Genomic DNA, 20,641 nt, shown 5'->3' on the forward strand with positions numbered 1-20,641 from the left:
GTATGCAAATACTTGGTGCCCAGATCCTCACCATTCTTCTCTTCTAGTCTCCTAGACTGGGAGATGTGGTGAACAGAGCACTAGACATGGAGTGCAGAAGACCTGAATTTTAATCCTACTTTGGATACTTGCTAGCTTTGTGACTTTTGGCAAGTGACTCACCCTTTCTCAGTCTCAGTCTCCTCATCTGTAAAATGTGTAATATATAGAACCTACCTCACAGGGTGTTATGAGGGTCAAATAAGATAACACATGTGGTACAATGGAAAGATCACTGGCTCTAGATGACCTGAGTCTAAATTCTGTTACCTGTGTTACATAACCTTCTAGACCTCAGTTTCCTCATCTCTAAAATGAGAGGGCTGGATTAGACAGCTTCTGAGTTTCCTTCCATCTCCAGATCTATGTTCCAATGAGCCTTTAAAAAGCACTTTGCAAACCTTAAAGTACTAAATAAACATTTGTTATTGAATTAGTTATTATTTTCAGTGCTCTGACTTTGCCTTACCTACTTGACACTGACTGATTTGAGGCACCTGTACACACACACACACACACACACACACACACACACACACACACACACACACTCACTCACACCACTCCTTCCTGCTCATCTCTTGTGTGACTTCCCTCTTTGATCCTCTGCCCCCCTGACTCCTAAATATAGTCCCTTTCCTGCACTTCCAGTCCCAGCTTTCAGAATTCCTGGCTCGTCTCTTTACAATCTGCAATCCACCTTCTTTTATAATTTGTGGCTGGATACAGCTACGGTGCAGCCATAAAATGATTCTCAAGAAAACTCTCCTAGACAGCGCACCATTCATGTGGTATTCTAAGAAACTGTGCAAATGTTTCTGGACTTAACTGCAAGATGGGAATAATATGTGTATAGCAGTAAGGGTGTGATAATTATATTTACATTAACCATCAAGATCACTGACTTCTCTCCCTTCTGAGACCATTGCCCATATTGGACACTAAGTAAATATTTACTGAAAAAAGAAAGAGATGAGAAAATGAATAAAGTCTGCTTTTGAGTTTAGGGCAGCTGTGAAAATAAGCTAACCACTTCATTCAGATAGGTAAACCCTGTCAAACCCAAGGTTGTATTAAGTACATAGAGAAAAAGTGGAATGGGTAAATCTTTGGCCACTCAATCTCTTACCAACTTGTTAGAGAGATTTCCTTGCCTTGGATTCCGAGGCACAAGCTGTGTCAGCACAGGTGGATTCTGCATACCCAGTGAATACCAACAATGGCCCTTGCAACCTCTGCCAAATTGAGTTGAAGCTTCTACACAGGTGTGGAATTTGAGTTCAGCCCAGCCCCCAGGAATCTAATCCTCACTATGTTGCTGTTTTTTTTTTTTTTTCATTTCGTTTTGTTTTGTTTCCTCCAGCAGTTGAGGTCTTAGAACTATGAGATCCTAAGCATCTCTGGACAAAGGCAGTGAAGGCTGGTACTGATTCCATAGTTAGTTAATGGAGGACTCCAGTAGATGGGGCCCACCTATCAGCTACTTATTTCCCATTCCATGAGGGAATTCCATGATTCTCTGCTGCTATTTCTCCTTCTCCTTGATTCTGAATAGGTATCTAATGAGGCAGAAATCTTTTCCCCTTCCCATCTCTCCTAGTCATCTTATCCCTATCCCCAACACCTCCTGTATCTTCCCATTCCATTGAATTCTCTGGAACCCTAGAGGATCTTCATTTCATACTTTATGCAATCTCTTCATTTCTTTATATCTTCTTGCCATAACCAAAATGCATATCTTCCCAAAAGATATTGCATGGAAGGCCACCATCTTTAGTACGTAGTGTTCCTTCTCTCATATCTCCCTAGAGGACTAGGCTGGGAAGAGTAATACTCCTTGCTTCTCACTCCTACTTCCAGACTGCCCTACTGTAAGTATTCCTCAGCAACTTCTCTTCTCTTGAGATTTATTCACTTCACACATATTTATCAACTGGTCCAATTCCATGTTTCAGTCATCTTTCTGTAGATCTTTCATGTTATTTTCCCTCCTTTTTTACAAGGAGCTCAGTGCCTGAATACAATTTCCCTTCCACCCCAAAGCCTGCTCTCACACTAAGGGACTTCAACATGCACATCTATGCCCCCTTGGATGCCCTGGCCTCCCAGTTCATTAGCCTCCTGAACTCTCATGGCATTTATCCTCACTCTGTTTTGGTCACACACAGAGATAACCATAACCTTGATCTGATCATCACTCATAATTGATCCTTGTCTATGATCCAGAATGCTGAAATTCCTCTCTGACTATAACCATCTATCTTCAGATCTTTCTCTCTACTTCATTCCTCCTAAACCTATTCTTTGTCCTCACTGTGACCCCTAAAACTCCTCTATTATTCCGTTTTCCCAGTCTACAGTCTATCACCCCTGATACTCATTTCTATTTTGTCAATATCAACCTTTTGATTAATGAGGTTTACTATATATTGTCCTTTACCCCTGAATTCCTTGACCCCTTATCCTCAGTAGTGCTTTGGCCAAAACCCAACCCTCTGCCTTTTCCTTTTCCCACTCAAGAGCAATTGAATGATCTTGGAGCTGTTATGCAACCATGTTGACTGGGTTCACTACAAATTTATGTTATCTAATCTCAACTGGGCCCTCACTGATGCATGACAATCCTTTTATTTTTGCCTGACTGATTTTCTATCACACTTTCCACAAAGGCTATTCCAACCTTCCCTCTCCTCCAACAACAACTCCTCCCTACTTTTTAGTCAAAGACTTTGCTTCTATTTTACTGACAGTCTTCCTTTTTCTTCATCTTTAGTCTCTCTGTGTCTTCTTCCCTGCTACCTAAAAATATGACCAGATCTCTTTCATACTTTAAATACCTCTATGTGATTCTGCTAACTTGTCAAGCTTTCATCTTGTATCCCTTCTGTCTTTCAAATTAAACTCCTGGAAAGGGTTAATTATACTTATTGCCTTACTCCCCAATCCCTTGCAAGCTGGTTTCTGTGTCTTTGCACATAGGTAGTTTCCCATGTCTGGGAACTGGCAGAAACTTTCTCTCACCTGCCTCTTGAAATTCCAAGTTGCCTTCATGACACAACAGGAGCTACTTTCTGCATGAAGCCTTTCTTGATCCCCAGATTGTAAACTCTTCTCCTTTTCCTCTTCCTTCTCTTCTCCGTCCCACTTTCAGTGTTTACCACCTGTGTGATCTTTGGCAGCTAACTTAACCTCTCTGGGCCTCAGTTTTCTCATCTATGAGGCAGCTAAGCTAAATGGTCTTTTGTAGTCCAGCTTTAGATTTGCAATTCTGTGATCTCTCTCTCTTGAGACTGCTTTGCATTTTTCATAAGTACTTATCTCCGCACCTGTCATGTATTTGTTCTCCTCTCCTCAACAGAAGGTAAGCTTCTTTAGGACAAGGCCTATTTTCATTTTTGTCTTTGTAACTCTGGCACCTACCACATAACATAACATAAAGGCCCTCAATAAACATTTGTTATCTTGAATTGAATTAAACAAAAACATGAGACAACTTTGGATATACCAGGACACATGCCTTGTTTACCAACACACGAAAGAGGAAATAAAAATTAGAGCTGTGAATGAACAGGGCTCATCTTTTATACTCTCTACCCAGACTCCAACCAGAGCCAACCAGGTATCATCCCTGTTGGTTATTCCTTTGAAATATGTACTATCTTCCTTTGCTATTCTGTCTCTATCACCTGAATTCAGATCCTCTTCTAGACTAATATGGTAGTCTCCTAACTGGTCTTACCATCCACAGGTTTCTCCTTTTCCAATATATATTTTATTCCACTACCAGAGAAAACTGCTTAAAACAATACCTTCATCCCATTGCCCAACTTCAAGTTTCCTTCTATTTAAAGGACACATTCCAATCTTCTTAATCTTTCTTCAGAATGTGGCTCCCCAGATATCTTCAATCTGACCCCTAAATAACAGCCACCTAACACAAGAGAGTGCTGTGAATATAAGCCACACTACCCGTTCCTGTCTGTCTGGCTCTTAGGGCCACTGATTGCCATTCACCCTCTTAGTTTCACCCCTTGCCTCGGTCATGTTGTGTTCTTACATCTTCATCTACAGGTATGTCTGTGTTGGCTGCTCCCCTGCCAGCCCTTTAATTTGTGTCCTATTGAATCCGTTTTTACAAGGGTTTTTACTTTATAAAGCATTTAGTCAAAGTGATAAAGGAACAGAAAGATATTTATATCAAAGTATTAACCACTGGAACCTTCATCTAGTTGCCATGACAATCCCCTAAGTGGGCAAAAAAAAAAAATAGACTGGGATGCATTTCTCTTCCCATACCCAAAGCCTCCTCGACCAAAGTTCAGTAATGGAATGGTAGGAATTCATATCTGGTTATAAACATTCCAGCTTCTAGTAAATCTGGAAATGTATATACATACTTAACCTATGACTCATTTACAAAGCACCATAGAAACGTAGATGTCTCTCCTGCTCACAACTGTATGGGCAAACAAGACTATAAGATGTTCTAAGTTCTCAAGAATGCCATTCTTCAGTATCCAACATTTTGTAGGACTTCATTCTGTCCTTGAAACACCAGTACTGAAACAGGATGCTAACGCAATGCTACAGAGGCCACACCCACATGGTACAGCCAGACTGTTATAAATTTAGTGTTCCCAATGGCAGGGAATGGCATCATTCTGGGTACCATAGAGTCCCTATCTTTCACCTTCCAAAAACATAGGTACCACCTTGCCATTCACCCTGTCACAGCACCCTTAGGACTTCCAGGCTTTTCCACCAGCCCTGTAATTGAATTCTTTTATGTGTGTTATCTCCCCCAATCAGAGTGTAAGCTCTTTGAGAGCAAGAATTGACTCTTTTTCTATTTCTATCCCCATTGCTTAGCAAAGTGCTTGACACATAGTAAGCTCTTAATAGATGCTTTTTTATTTCTTCCTTAATTCAGCTTCTATCAGCAGTTCCTCTAACGCTGTAACTCTTGAATCTTGAGAGGCAAATTGGACAATTACAAATGGAGGAGAATGTTAGTGTCCTGGGAGGGTCCAAATACCCATTTACAGCCGTAAAATAAGGAGGTTGTATTAGACCAAGGTCTCTTAAATTTTGGGGGTCATCAACCCCTTTGACAATCTTCTGAAGCCTATGGACTCCTCAGAATAAGGTTTTTCAGTGCATCAAATGAGATTACAAAGGAAACTAATTGTATTAAAGTAGTGGGGTTTTTTAGTAAGTTCTCAAACCCCAGATTAAGAAGGTGCTTGCTAGATAATCTATTAAGTCCCTTCCAACTCTAAACCCAAATTCCAGTCACCTTGTGCTTCTGCCAAGCTGATCTTCCTCACTGTCCTCCACACCCACCATATTCTAATTCCTACCAAAAGCCTTCACTTTCACTGTGTGTCCCACCTACAACATCACACCCTCAGCTACTCTTCTACAAATCCTGCCCGTGCATGAAGGAGCCAATTCAAGCCTGTTCTTGTCTTTCTTCCCTGCCCAGCCCATTGTAGTTTATTCTTCCTCTGAAAACCCACTGAACTGCTTGCCTTTTCTGCTGGTTTGGCAGGCTATGTTGCTTTGCATTACTACTTACCTTTTTCATATGGATGTGTCCTGTCTCTCCATTTAGATTGCTACTTCTGAAAGAGACCCCATCTGACATGTCTTTGTCTATCTCACATTGCTTAGCACAATATATACTCAATCAATATCTCTTGAGTGAATAAGGGAAATGAAAATGAGAGAGAACAAGACAGTTGGAATAAATAATTCTTGTTTAATAGAAAATGTGAGAGTTAAAGTAGGGGGAGCCTTTGATCTGATTACTAAAAAATTGAAAAGATTTTTTTTCATGCACACTGCCACGTAAATTGCAAATCTTTTACTTCTTTATTAATATATTCCCCAGTGAATGAAATGAAAGCAACTGGGGTAAGGACAGAGTTTAAGAAAGGACAAATTATAGCTTTTGAAATGTAGGTTATTCACCATATAACTAAGGCTTTAATTAGTTTTTTGAAGAGAATGCTGTAAGTAAGAAAAAGGGGAGCTTGGCATAGAGGATAGAGGGCTGACTTTTTAGACACAAGAAAGTTCTGGGTTCAAGTCTTGTCTCTAGATGCATGTCCATAGTTCACTTAACCTCAGCCTCCCGGACTACTCAAGAAGCCTTTTAATTAGAGAGGAATTACTGCTCTGCATCCATGGAATTTTCCACATCAGGAATTCCCCTGCACTATGACAGCATTGGTCTGAAACAAACAACAACAAAAAGTGAAAACTCAGCAAGGAATTCCCATTTACTCAAGGTGAATAATTTAAATGGATATGTAATGCAAAAATCTCACTTTAGTCTTCAGTCCTTTTTTAACTCTACTACAAAACCTTTGGGTTTCATTTAGAACTTTGTTCTATAATTAATATGCTTATTATCTATTGTGTATTATAGGTACCTGGATGTGTCTTATTTACATACTAGATTGCAATGCCCAAGAGAGCAGGAATTATATTTCAACTAAATTTTATTCCTTTCCCCAAGAGAACACAGTATTGGTACATATATCAAGTGTTTAATCCATTCATTTGATAAGCATTTATCAAGACCTCAGGAGTGCTAGGTGTTATTCCCTGGGGACACAAAGGAAAAAAGGCAAACGTTCATTGCTCTTATAGCACTTACATTCTATTGAATGTCTGTTAAATTAACTAAATATAAGGCAATAGGTTTTTGGTTAATCTGATCAATATTTCTTGAATTGAAATTATTTTAACTAAAGCTATTTCATGAAGATAGTAGTATAGTGGTCAAGAGTTCAGGGCTTGGAATCACAACCTGGATTTGAACCTTTGCACCATAACTTGGTGGTACAGTGGATAGAACATCAGGCCTGGATTCAGGAAGACTCATTTTCCTAAATTCAACTCTGGCCTCAGACCCTTACTCCATGTATGACCCTGGCTAAGCCGCTTAACCCTATTTGCCTCAGTTTTTTCATCTGTAAAATGAGCTGGAGAAGGAAATAGCAAACCACTCCACCATCTTTGCCAAGAAAACGTCAAATGGGGTCACAAAAAGTCAAACAGAACTGAAAAACGCCTAAACAACAACAAACAGAACTCGTTTGCTGTGAGACCATGGATGGGCAAGCTATTTCAGCTTTTCAAATCTGTTTCCTCATCTGTAAAATGGGGCTTATATAGTTTCTACCATATATCTTTTAGAGTTGTTGTTAGCACACAACTATGTAAATCTTAAAGCCGTATGCAAATGTCTTATTATTTCCCAAGCTTTCTTCTTTCTATAAAATGGTGGCCAGTAGTGAAGTGACCAAAGATAGCAGAAGGGAAGAAGACAAAAAGGAGGTAGAAAAGGAGAAAGAGGAGGAAGAAACCCAAAATAAAATCCACAAAACAGTGGTGCTGCTTAAGGGAAAGAAAGCTGGACTGAAGTTGAAGACCTGGTTCTGACACTAACTACCTCTAGGATGCTGGAAAAGTTGTTGCATCTTTGCAGGTTTGAGTGTCCTCATCTGCCAGATAAGGGGGGTTGGACCAGATGAATCTCTAAAGTCCTTTCAAACTATAATAATCAATGGTTTATTACTTTGACCCTAGACTGTTTCGTGCTCAGGCTAATAGTGAAGATCCAGAGACTCCTTGAGAAAATCAGTCAGTCAGTTGGGTTGTAGCCATGGTGGAGTGATCCAGAGATAACCAGAATTTTGTGAGGTCCTTCTTAGCGTGGTTTTGAATCCCTGAGGATGTCATGAAACTAGGATATAGTCTGAACCTAGGGTGGCTTATCAAGTGTAGACCCTGGAAAGTCTTGGAGTCCTGTGGGCTCAAAAGCTTTCTTAAGCTTTAGGACATAGACTGGGCAGCAACAGGAGTTGCAACAAACAAATGAATACCAAACAGTTGGTCGATGTTTGAAGAATATGCTTTGTTCTCTGAAATCATGATACCACCATCAAGGCCAGACTGTTGAGCTCTCAGAGCAGGCAAGCAGTAGCAGCTGCCAATAGCCCTAAATATGTCTAACTATTATTATTATTATTATTATTATTATTATTATTATTTGTTATTTTATAATATATTTATTGTTAGTAGTATTCATTATTTGTTTTCAAAATGTTTTACATATATTTTTAAAGAAAAATTATTGATAGCTTTTTTTATATTATACCTAAAAAACAATGCATATACTTTATTTAAAATTAAAATTTATTGCTAAAAAATGCTAACCATCATCTGAGCCTTCAGCAAGTTGTAATCTTTTGCTGGTGAAGGGATTTGTCTCGATGTCGATGGCTGCTGACTGATGAGGGTGGTGGTTCCTGAAGGTTAGGGCATCTGTGGCAATTTCTTAAAATAAGACAACAATGAAGTTTGTCTTCAAACTTCTTTTCACTTGAACACTTAGAGGCCATTGTAGGTTTATTAATTGGCCTAATTTTAATATTCTTGTGAATCAGGGAATGGGAAGGCCCGAGGAAAGCAAGAAAGATGGGTGAACAGTCAATCAGTGGAGCAGTCAGAACGCACGACATTTATTAAGTTTGCTGTATTACATGAGCATAGTTCATAGTGCTCCAAAAAAATTATAATATTAACATCAGTGGTCATAGATCACCAAAACAGATATAATACTAATGAAAACAGTTTGAAATATTGCAAGAATTACCAAAATGTGACACAGAGGCATGATATGAGCACATGCTGTTGGGAAAATGGTGCTGATAGACTTGTTTGACAGAGTTTCCACAAACTTTCAATTTGTAAAAAAAAATTGCAATATCTGTGAAGTGCAATAAAATGACACATGCTTGTGTCTGGGAGAGGAGAAGAAATATATTAGAAAGCATATCAACAAATGGTAGTACCCAGGTTTGGACGGGGAAACTTTGGCTCATTATTCGTTTTCCTTTCCCACTCTGCAATAAATTGAAACTGGTTAAGGAGGGAGGGTGAGGTAGGAGGGAGAAAGTAAAGACATAGAACTTAGGTGGTGATAATTATTTTCTGAGCCCCCACCTTTCACCTTTTAACCTAATTTAGTGATGAATGAGTAAAATAAAGTTAAACGTATTGTATTTTTAGAGGCTAAATTGAGAAAATAAGACTAGGAGAAGAGAAAAACATCAGTTCTAAGAGAAATAAAATCTAGCATTTTAGTGGGTAAAGTTGATTTAAAAAAAAATCAATAGAAGACCAGGAGACAATGATAGGACACAAGCTGGGTTCTTAGAAGCAGAGGAACCTGGCAAAGATGGAGGTGGGAAGTTGGAGATAAAAGTTAGAGATGTTTAGAACAAAGGCTGAAAAAGTGTCTCCTTTTCCACATTACAGGAACATGTCAGTGAATGTCTATGAACCTCTCAAGTTCATACATTGAACTGAAAAATTTTTATGACTTCAGGCCATTTTTTTTTTACAGCGTATTGGCATTTTTTTGCTACAATTGCTGAACATTTGTTCCGAGCTAAGATCCGGAAGGTCAAAAGCCCACAGTCCTTTTTTTTTCTTTTGACTTGCCCAGGGTCACAAAGCTAGTAAGTGTCAAGTGTCTGAGGTCTGATTTGAACTCAGGTCCTCCTGACTCAAGGGCCTGTGCTCTATCCACCGTGCCACCTAGCTGCTCCCACAGTCCTTTTGCTAAGAAGGAAAACATAATCTCCATTCCCCACTCGCTCATACCCCAACCTAATACTTGTCTTGGGTCTCTATTCTTCCCTCCTCATTTCCTTTCTTTCCTCCCTCCTCTTCTTCCTCTGTTTTGCTCCCTTATATTCTTTCTCCTTATTTCCTTCTCCTTCCCTTCCCTCTTTCCTTTTTCTCTCCTTCACCTACACCCCCTTCCTCATTTCCATGGTATTTCAAGACTTTAGGATTGTACACACTCACCAGTTTCATCTATATTTAGCATCATATTTCAGATTCTGGATTTGACTTGTCTGTGTATAAGGTGACATGTTTTTAAAGTTGGGGTTTTTTTGGAGGGTCAGGGAGTCAGGGGGTCCAAACCTGTGATTTCATTGGTATGGGGAAACTCTGTCCAACAACACAGGGTAGTTCTATGCAATATCAGAAGAGGAGGCTTAAAAACAAAGGTTTCAATTAGAAGCAATATTGTGTGGTGGAAAAAATTACAGTCAGAATCAGGACACCTGGGTTCACCCCTGCCTCTGAGGGTAATTAGCTGTTTGATCCTAGGCAAGTCAACCAAATCTTTCTTCCCTTTAGTTTTGTCATCTGAAAAGGGGGAATAATATCTTATGTTTATATAGCACTTTATAATTTACAAAGTATATCACACATATCTCTTTTGATCCTCAAAAAATAACACGTAAATGGTTTAAGTATTATGCCCATTTGATAGGTGAAAAACTAAGGCTCGAAGAGGCAGCCAAGTGACGCTGTGCCTGGAGTCAGGAAGACCTGTGTTCAAATCAAGCCACAGACATTTAGTAGCTGTAAAACCCTGGGCAAGTCACTTAACCTCTGCCTCCCTCAGTTTCCTAAACTCTAAGATAGGGATAATAACAACACCTACCTTCCAGGGTTGTTGTGGGGATCAGATGAGAGAATATTTGTGAAGTATTTAGCACAGGGCATGGCACATAGCAGGTGCTTAATAAATGCTTGTTCTCTTCCCCCACCCAAACTTGCACAGCTAGTAAGTGGTAGAACCAGGAATCAGACCCAGGTCATTTGGCTCCAAATTTAGTAGTTTTGGTTTTTGTTTTTAACCCTATACTGTGTTGCCTTCCTAATCAGGGGGGACTAGATTAGAAGGGATCAAAGGTCTTGTCTAGCTCTGAAATTCCGTGATTCTGTGATTCACACTGAGCTTGCAGGAAACATTTGGCCATTTGTCTATCTATAGCCACTTGACTTTTACTGTACTGAAGCAAAAAATACACTAGAGGTAATAGATGTGAAAGGATATTAAAAAAAAAAGTAAAAACCTTGCAAATGCAAGTAAGTTTTTGTATTATGAACCCAAATTGCATAAAGAATTAAAGGTCAACTGCCTTCCAGAATGTAGGATATTAAAGCTTGTATGACTCACTATTCAAAAAACATGTTTTATATTTATAAAGAATGTTGTTGGTGAGGTGTTTTGTTTTTGTTTTTGTTTTTGAACTACTCAACCAAATTTAGAAAGATACAAGTTTCTTTCAAAGCCTTACTGAATAGAATAGATCATGGTGTGGCTCACGACCAATAGCATATTGGTAGCTTGACCAGCTGTGGTTAGCTGAGGATACACAAAATTGGATGATAGGTAAAGGAACTCATATTTCTCCTGTGTGCAAATCTTTCTTCTACTATGATTAAGCCACCCGTACAGGATCCCTTATATACAGTCCTATTGTGGAGCCAGTGAGCTTATTAAGGGATGGGTCACAGAAGCATTGAATGTGAGGACAGTATTCCTGGATTAATCATTTTGCCTCATCCTTATTTTGTCTTCTGACCTATTGTTGCCTTTGTCTGCTGGGTTGCCAGATTGGTTGTTTCCTATTTTACTGGGTAATAACAGTTATAGCATTAATATGATTATTTTATTTATTGGCACTTTAAGGTTTACAATGGGATTTCTGTCTGTAATCCTATTTGAGCCTCATGGCAACCCTATGATATAGTAATACAAATACTATTATCTTCATATTACAGATGAGAAAACTGAGACTCTAAGAGGTCTTAGCTATGATTTTGTAGCTGATAAATATCAGAGGCAGGATTTGAATCTAGGTATCTCTTGGGTCCAGGTCTAGTACTCTTTCCAACAACAGAGACATATTCATTGGTTTTACATAAAATTCTTAATAGCATCCATGATTTCCAAGTTAGGCTCTTTTTAACCATGATTTAATGAAGGATTTCTGAGACTGATCATGTAAGAAATGTACCATTATCAAAAACAACAGAGTAACAGAATGTGTGATTCCACTGAGTTTGGGACTGCTCTGCTGCTTTTTTGCCTGAGCATACTGAAGCCATCTCAGAGTAGACTCAAAGCAGGACTCTGATGCAAAGGGAGCCTGAACTAGACTGGAGAGGCAAGTACAATGTTTCCTTCTCCAGCACACTAGTTCTGAGAGACCACTTCCATTTTATACCAGCCAGTCTCCAACCATTGCCACCACCACTTCCCTTAGCTGTTTGGGGTTCCCTAACTCCCAAGATGGCAGCTTATGGCAGTACAGAGAAGTGAGTTGGGACTTGTGGTTAGCATACCTCCACTTTAAAAGAATGCTGTTCTACATAAATAAATCACATTAGGTAAACCATTATCTCACTAACAGCCACTGTTTCCTCTTACAGGGTGTTCACCCTGAAAGACCCTGTCCTGGGACTTCTCCATCACCTCAACCCATTCACTTTCTACTAAGTATTGACCCAGGCTTCTACCTGTCTGCTCTATTCTCAGTTGAAATAATGTGTCCCCTAGCTGTTTCTGTCCCCACATCGCCTCATGTGCCTAGAACATAAATTAAAGCCATTAAAAAAATCTCAGCTTGAATGTATATGATTTCATCATGAGCCTCATGCATAAGAGTAAATGTGTCTAAAATTTTGCTGCTGTTGCCGCTGACACTGGAGCTCTTTTTTCAAAAAGAAAAAAAAGAGTCTTCCTCTGGTCTGTATATCCAGATGCTGGCACTGTGGATCAGGAGGTTCCCCAGGGGATATTGACTAGGCACAATATGGTTCCTCTTTGTGGAGGTGATTGCCTTGTTTGCCTGGAAGTTCAGGCACCTGAGAGGAGTCAGGGGTCTGCCATTTCACAATACCCGGATAACATTGTATATGCTTTTAAACTTGGTTGAGGTGTCACTTAGTTTTGCTGAACTATTTTTCTTCTCTCTTTCCATTTTTCTTATTTATTATAAATGATGATGCTCTTGGGAGGGAAGAGAAGGGATATACTTGCAAATGAAAGTGACATAAAAAAACCCAGACGATAACAATACTTTCTAAAGACAAAAAAGTACCCATATCTCATAGTACATGACATCTAAAGCAGCCTTTTTCAATTGGTGTTTGTCCCAAGGTCCCTACATCTCTACATAGAAGGATGGTGGGATGCTGAGAGATTAAGGAATATAGTCTTTTAGTCACTTAGAATCACACACAATCTGACCTTGAGCATTTTTGAATTTTCTATCTGGGGTCTATTTCAAGCCAATCTCATTTGAGTCTTTTCTCTACGCCTAGTCTGTAGATAAAATATATTGCCTAGGAGGTAATTCAGCCCTGAAAAAGATACGGCCTTTTTAATTTTAAAAATTAATAAGTACTTAGAGGTATATTTTTAATAAAAAAAAAAAGAAATGTTCTAATTAAAATATATGATGAAAATTAGCCATACTTAATTGGTTCTAATTTGGCACAGAAGAAAAAATAGACTATTGCCATTTTCTTTCCACCGTGAACGTCTCTCCAGGAATTGGGATCACATGGTCCTAGAGGGAAAGCCAATCTTCTTTCTCTGCTGTTCTCCTATTTCTAGTCCACATCGATTACATCATATTTGAGAAATTTAAACAAGTTTGTGTTCATCCAAATTCAGGATTCCAGAGAAAACCTGAGCTATAAACTTGCCTTGACTCTTATAAATGTATGTACATAGTTTCAAACACATATTTCTTGATGTAAACCTTCCTCACAAACAGTACTCTAAAAGTAAATAATGGAATGTGCTTCCCTTAAGAGGTGGTGGGATCTTCATTTACTGGAGATCTTCAGGGAGAGGGCAGTGGCAAGGTCATGACTTCCTGGGATGAGATAAAGGGGATTTTATACTGAAATGGATTCAATTCCACAATTCCCCACATATTTATTAAGCACCTGCCATGTAAAAGGTACTGTGCTAGGAATACAAAGATGAAAAACAAGGAGAGGTATAAGTAAGCGTTCTCTTTTGTTCCTCTTTCTCCTTTTTATCCCACCCAACTCTTTTCCACTCTCCTTTCCTTAGAAAACCTTAAGTGATGGATGGGTGGCAGAGAGGAATACTTGCAGTCGCTTACAGGAGCGCTGGACTTACATGCATGTCCCTCTCTATCTCTCTAACAGCACTTCGGAGCCGATCAGGCCGTTCCATCATCAATGGAAACTGGGCAATTGACCGGCCTGGTAAATATGAAGGCGGAGGGACGATGTTCACCTACAAGCGCCCAAATGAAATCTCTAGCACTGCAGGAGAGTCATTTGTGGCTGAAGGTCCCACTAATGAGATCCTAGATGTCTATGTGAGTTTGGGTTACTCTTGCTCCTCCTTCTATCGCGTTCTTTGCTCCCAGCATGATAATGACAGATGCTGCCATCTGACTTCATCTTTTAACCATGGGCCCTTCAAGGTGCCCATTGAGTGCCCAGCTCCTTTTGGCCATTTACCTCTGAATTTGCCCAACTTACAAGACATCTAAACTGCACCAGATGCTTGTTAGCCTCCAAGTTAATGGACCCAGTAAAACCAACTTTACTTGTGGAACCAAATCAGAGGTAAAACGTAGCCTTTATTTCACAAGAGCTGGATTTCCTCCAAGTCCTTTCCTCATGCTAATTTGGCATGTTCTAGTTTTATGGCAGACCAAAGCAAATGTCCTAGGCAAGGCAAACCTTCTCATAGCTTTGAGCCTTCTTGATACCATATTAAAGTGAGGGCAGAAATCAAAGCCGCAGTGTGTGCCAGATGAACCAATAAAGTTCCTCGTTACAGGAGAGGTTTATTAGGAGTTCCCTAATCATCACAAGAGATGTAGCTTTGGTTTTCTTTACATGAAGGTACCACACTGACTTTCTTGGGAGAGGAAAAAAGCCCACATGCCTTATTTTTTTTTTAATTAAAGCAAGAAAACCACAAGCATCTGTTTCTTAAAGGATTGTAAAATAAAAGGTAACAAACAATCATGATGCTTTTTTTAAGTAGAGAAACAGAGAATACTTCACTGTCATACTCTTAATGGACTCTACCTAAAATGAATCGAAGTATGCCAACACCTAGAGAAACATTTTTGAGCCCAAAGTCATGCTTTCTACAATTTCCAATATATATCAGTTTAACAAGTGTAATTAGGGTCATCATCATCATCACTGTCATTACTAACACATATCCCTTCTACTCTGTTAATTGGTCCATGAACCAAAAAAATGCATTTGTCATAATGTCTTCTTACTTTTAACTTTTGGGATTTTCTTCTAGACTAACAAGCAAGTGTAGTTATTTCAATCTGAGTAAATTTCTTGATATATTAGAAATAAAAATAGCAAAACTTACATGGTTCAGGATTCATGATGGGTGGTCTAGTAGTGTAGAAGCCAATAATTCTATAAATACTAACAGGGTCACATTGGCAAAATATGTTCCATGCAAAAGAAAGAAGTGGATTTTCTGTGATGGAGGCAGGGGAACACAGAAATACAGAAAAAGCTCAGGCTTTGGTGTTAGAGGGCTTGAACTAGAATCCCACTTCTATTGCTTACTTCCTTTGTGAACATGAGGCAAGACCCTTCTCCCTGGACCTCAGCTTCCTCTTTTGTTAGATAAAGGGGATAGGCTAGGCAGCATGGTATAGATAGCAGCAGAGCCAGGTCTAAAATGGAGAATGTCTAATCAAAGCTATAACTAACAATTCTGGCATATGTCAAGTTGTAGAGTGGGGGCAGTGTGAAAAGAGACTTCTGGGAGAGACATGAGATCCCACCAGGAGCTGCTGCTAGGCAAGCTGTCCATAGGGGAAGGAGAAAGGTGGGCTAATGTTGGGAGTAGTTCAATCACGGGGGCACAGAGGTATGAGGAGAAGAAGGTCAGGACAGTGTGAGGTAGCAGAGACAGTCCTACTGACAATGTAGGGGCAATGACATGGGACCAGTAGAGGAATGAGGTAATAATAAAGGAACCCTACCAGAGAAAAGACTCATGGTGCCAGATGTGAGGTGCCCTGGGAAGAAGCACCAGTTACTCTACCCTGCTACAGATCCTTGCCTGATTCCTAGTCCAGTGGTTCATTCCATTATACTAGACTACCTCTCAGAAAAATTACAGTTACTTTATTGCTTGAAAGTCTGCAGGGAGCAAATTATCCAACCAAAACAAATGGAGTTTTAATTTAATTTCTTCCTATTTTCATCTCCCTGCATCCATTTTTCTCAGTCCATGGAAACAATATGTAGGTATAGTGGAAAGATCACTGGTTTGGGAGTAAACAGATATGGTTTTAGATTCTGCCTCTGACACATCCTATGGGACTCTGAGCAAGGAATTTAACCTTCCTGGGCCTCAGTTTCTTCATCTGTAAAATGAGGGGGTTTGGACTACATGGTGTCTCAGATCCTTTCCAGATCTCTATATATCAGCCTTAGGACATTCATTCCCTGCCCCTCACCCCCAGAACCTCTCTCATACTGGATTTTTTTAGGATTCTGATAGCAAATTAGATGGGTAAGGGGCTACCAAAGCAGAAGCCAGACAGTGCAGAAGTTAAACCTTGCCTCATTTACATATTCCCCTAGCCTAGAGATAGCCCTCCATACCAGATTGATATAATTTCAAATAAACTGACAGACTTCTGTTTGGAGCTTTAAATGCAGATCTAGATTCTAGTCCTAAATCTTCCTCTTTACTATTTACTTAACACTGACCAAGTCACTTTACTTCTCCTGGCCTCAGTTTCCTCATCTGTAAAATGAGGGGATCAGGTTACATAATTACTAAAGTCCCTTGTAACTCTTACAATTGATTTTATTTCTCTCACACATGAATCTCTCTCGCCATCTAGTGTCCAATTAAATGGATTTTTCTACTGAGTGACACCTATCACTTTGACCCCTTTGGATGGGGAAAGCATGGTGGTGATTGAAGAAAGCTAGGAAAAACCTACATACATCTTCACATTTCATTGTTTTCCTCTTTCAGCTATGTTAGTTGTGGTTTCTTAGTTTTGGTGGTGCTTTTTTCCTTTCTCTCAAAAAACCAAATTCCTGACCTCTATCTAAGCAATGCAGGTGATACTACTGACAGTGTGCTAACACTCACTATCTGACTTATATACAGATGCTTATAATTATGGATAGACTAGACCAGTGATTTTATTGGCATAGGGATCTTGCAGGTGAGGAAACTCCATCTTTCAATGTGCTTTGGTGCCTTCTCTGGTCTTAGAGGGTTGTCTATAGTGCTAAGAAGATACAACTAGCCCAGAGCCACACAGCCAGTTTGTATCAGAGGGGCAGTTCTCTATTTGCTACATCCATGATGCTAAAATATAAACAATGATCATGACATGTACAACTGTGTTAAGTAAGATGACACCAGTCTTTGTTTTCTTAGATGATACACCAGCAACCCAACCCAGGTGTCCACTATGAGTATGTTATCTCAGGAACTAATGCCATTAGCCCACAGCTACCACCTCACAGAAGACCAGGTAAATCCTATTGGTTTTTAGTGGTGGGTGGGAGTGGGATTTATCTGTATATTGGTTATAAATTCTCGTTCTTGTCTTATTCTTACTCCTTTAGTCTCAAATGACCAACAAAGAGAAAATCATCCTCCAATAATTTGCCAAATTGAATAGACTTGCTGTAGGATGATTTTCTTGTGTCTGAGCAATCATTGCAAGAAGTTCCATTTGTCCAGTGCAAGAAGGAAATGATATTTTGTGTTTCCACTTTACTAATTTGAAATGTCTTTTCTGTTTTGCCTCAGTTTCAGAAAAAAAATCCAATTTCAACCTATGAAAACAGAAACAGTTAAATCTGAAATAAACGCCAGATCTTACCAGTCTTCAGGGCTGTACCTATGAGTAGGCAAAGTAAGCCCAGATGGTGTCACAAAGGTCCTCTTGCCACACCAAGTGGTTACTAGCTGTCCGTGGGGCTAGTTCCTATGTCCTTCCTGTCCGTCATGCTGACCCATTATTCTTACCTTTCTTTCAGTCTCTTGGCTTATACAGCCAGGGTCGTGGTCCTCTAAGTAAAAAGAATTTACCTTAATTGGAATGATTCTAGGGGCCCCTCTAGGTTTTCCCATTAGCTTAGGGAGTTCTTCAGAGCTGCTAAGTGTCAAGAACAAATCCTGGGGTTGGCATGGGGACGGTAGGCCTGGCTAGTGGTTTCCTTGGACAGTCAAGAGAAAACATACAGGTGTGCCCACTGTATCTTTATGTGGGAGAAATGTGTCAGAAGTTAATTGGTAGGGAGTCCCAAAATAAGATTCAACTACTTCACAATTTTACCTGACAGATGTATACCCTTTTCTTCTCCTTGCCTCTGCTGATCCAATCAACTTCTTTTAACTCTGCAGTAACATGGACACCTTCAGTAAGTGAACTTATAGATATTAACTGTTTACTTATTTTTAAAATATTGTTTGTTTGTGAATAAGTAGAATAGAAAGAGGCCAAGAATGAGGATACGTGATTAAAGAGGCTAAAATAAACAAAACAAAAGAACTCTGCCTGAAAATAGTTTGTAACATCAACTGGAAGTTCCTGGCTGACTTTTAAATGTCTCTGTATTTATGGCATATTGGCAACGTTCTCCTTCATGGCACAGTCTCTAATACTGCAGGTTGTTTGTGGACACTGCCTGCTGGTTGTGCACCTCATTCTTAAATAGGCTGTCAGATTTTGGGAGCGTTCCCTTCATTCTCTTGGTTTGTTCTTCTATTTGCCTTTCCCTAGGAGAGCCTTTCAATGGGCAGCTAGCTGTGCCAGATGGAAGGAATCCAGAGGGAGAGGAAAAGCAACAAGAAGAGAAAAAGGAGAAATTTCCCAATGGGGACATGGAAATATTTACTGAAGACACCACCCACACCTTTGCAGTGAGACAGCCTGAAAGATTTTCCCCCCACCAGCCAGACAACCTGGTTCCAGTTGTACAACCACCACGGAGAACCAGAGACCACAACTGGAAGCAGGTTGGGACAACAGAGTGCTCAGCTACCTGTGGGAAAGGTGAGACATGAATGTGGCTTGTGACAATCAAAAAAAAATCTAACATTATGAGCAGCATGCACTTGGAAGGTAGTGAATTAGTTCACCCTCCCAATTCTTAGCTCAGAACTTTGCCCAACTATGTTGTGGGACGTTAGGGGTGCTAGTGTTTCAAATTCTTTATAGCTCATTAGGGAAGTGAAGGAGTATAAGCATTTATTAAACGCCTACTGTGTGCCAAACACTACACTAAGAACTTTACAAATATTTCATTTGATCTACACAATAACCCTGTGAAGTAGGTGGTATTATTATCTCCATTTTACAGTTGAAGAAACTGAGGCAGAGAGAGGTACAAGGACTTGCCCAGGGTCACACAGCTAGTAAATGTCTGAGGTTGGATTTGAACTCAGGTATTCCTGAGTCCAGGGGGCAGCTAGGTGATGCAGTGGATAGAGTGCCGGACCTGGCATCAGGAAGATTCATCTTTGTGAATTCAAATCTGGCCTAGCTATGTGACCCTGGGCAAGTCACTTAACCCTGTTTGCCTCAGTTTCCTCATCTGTAAAATGAGCTGGAGAAGGAAATGGCAAACCACTTCAGTATCTTTGTCAAGAAAACCCCAAATGGGGTCACGAGTCTGACACAACTGAATAGCAACAGCTTCCTGCCTCCAAGCTCAGCACTCTACCCACTACACCACCTAGCTGGATCATAGCTAAGGAGTCATCCATCCAATATACCTGTTTGACAGTTGAGGAAAAGGAAACCAGAGATGTTAAGTGACTTGCCAAAATCACATAGGGAAAAATAGCAGAGCCAGATTTTGAACCCAGCTCCTTTGTACTTTACAAGGTACTTTCCATTACACCATGTCTTGGGCACAAAATGGTCATTAATAGATCAGTGTCAAGTTGAAGGGAAATACATGTCTCCAGAGGAGTGTCCTAAATACCTTTCTTTGGCCCTGTGGTGTTCAACATTTTTATCAATGACATGGCTCTAGGTGTAGAAGATATGCTTATCAAATTTGGAAATGACAAGAAGCTGAGAGGGATAGTTAGCATGTTGGATGGTAGACTAAGGATTCAAAATGTTTTGGCAGCTATGGTGGTAAGCTGATTCTAACGAGATGGAATTTCATAGAAATAAATGGTAAACCTCACAGGTGTAATGTACACAACAGTTTGTGTGGGGAAAGAACTCAGGTTTTTAATAATGGTAGCTGATACTTATATAGCACTTTAAATTTTCTATGTTTTATGTGTTTTAGCTTATTTGAGCCTCATAACTGCTCTGTGAGCTAGGTTACAGAGCTATTGTCACTCACATGTTATCTCTGAGGAAACAGAGTTAAAGGGATTAAGTGACTTGCTTAGTCATGAAGCTACTAATTGTTAGAAGTGGGCTTCAAACCCTTGTCTCTCCTGAGTTCCACTTCTTTTCAATATCCCAGCTGGTTACATATGAATGAGCAGCCGGTACCACATTTGGTCTGCATAAAGACAGACCTAGTGTTCAGAACAGGTAAATTCTGCCTCTTTTGTAGCACTTTCTCCTTATCCTTAGGAATATCATGTTCAGTGTGACCTTTTCAATTTAGAAAGGATACTGTGAAGTTGGAGGATGTGGAGATGAAAGTAACTAAAATGGCAGTAGACCTCAATCAA

At 39.8% G+C, this 20,641-nt stretch overlaps 1 protein-coding gene across 1 annotated transcript in view; it reads left to right on the top strand.

Annotated features, from left to right (window-relative positions):
• Positions 1-20,641, top strand: part of THSD4 (thrombospondin type 1 domain containing 4) — an 891,140-nt gene that overhangs the window by 801,363 nt on the left and 69,136 nt on the right. The window contains exons 9-11 of the mRNA XM_020982022.2: positions 14,110-14,285; positions 17,366-17,462; positions 18,720-18,992. Of these exons, the coding sequence (XP_020837681.1) occupies positions 14,110-14,285; positions 17,366-17,462; positions 18,720-18,992 (546 nt within the window). The remainder of the gene's footprint in view (positions 1-14,109; positions 14,286-17,365; positions 17,463-18,719; positions 18,993-20,641) is intronic.

Source organism: Phascolarctos cinereus, unplaced genomic scaffold, assembly GCF_003287225.1.
Source record: "Phascolarctos cinereus isolate Bilbo 61053 unplaced genomic scaffold, phaCin_HiC Scaffold_3;HRSCAF=262, whole genome shotgun sequence".
Taxonomy (NCBI): Eukaryota; Metazoa; Chordata; class Mammalia; order Diprotodontia; family Phascolarctidae; genus Phascolarctos; species Phascolarctos cinereus.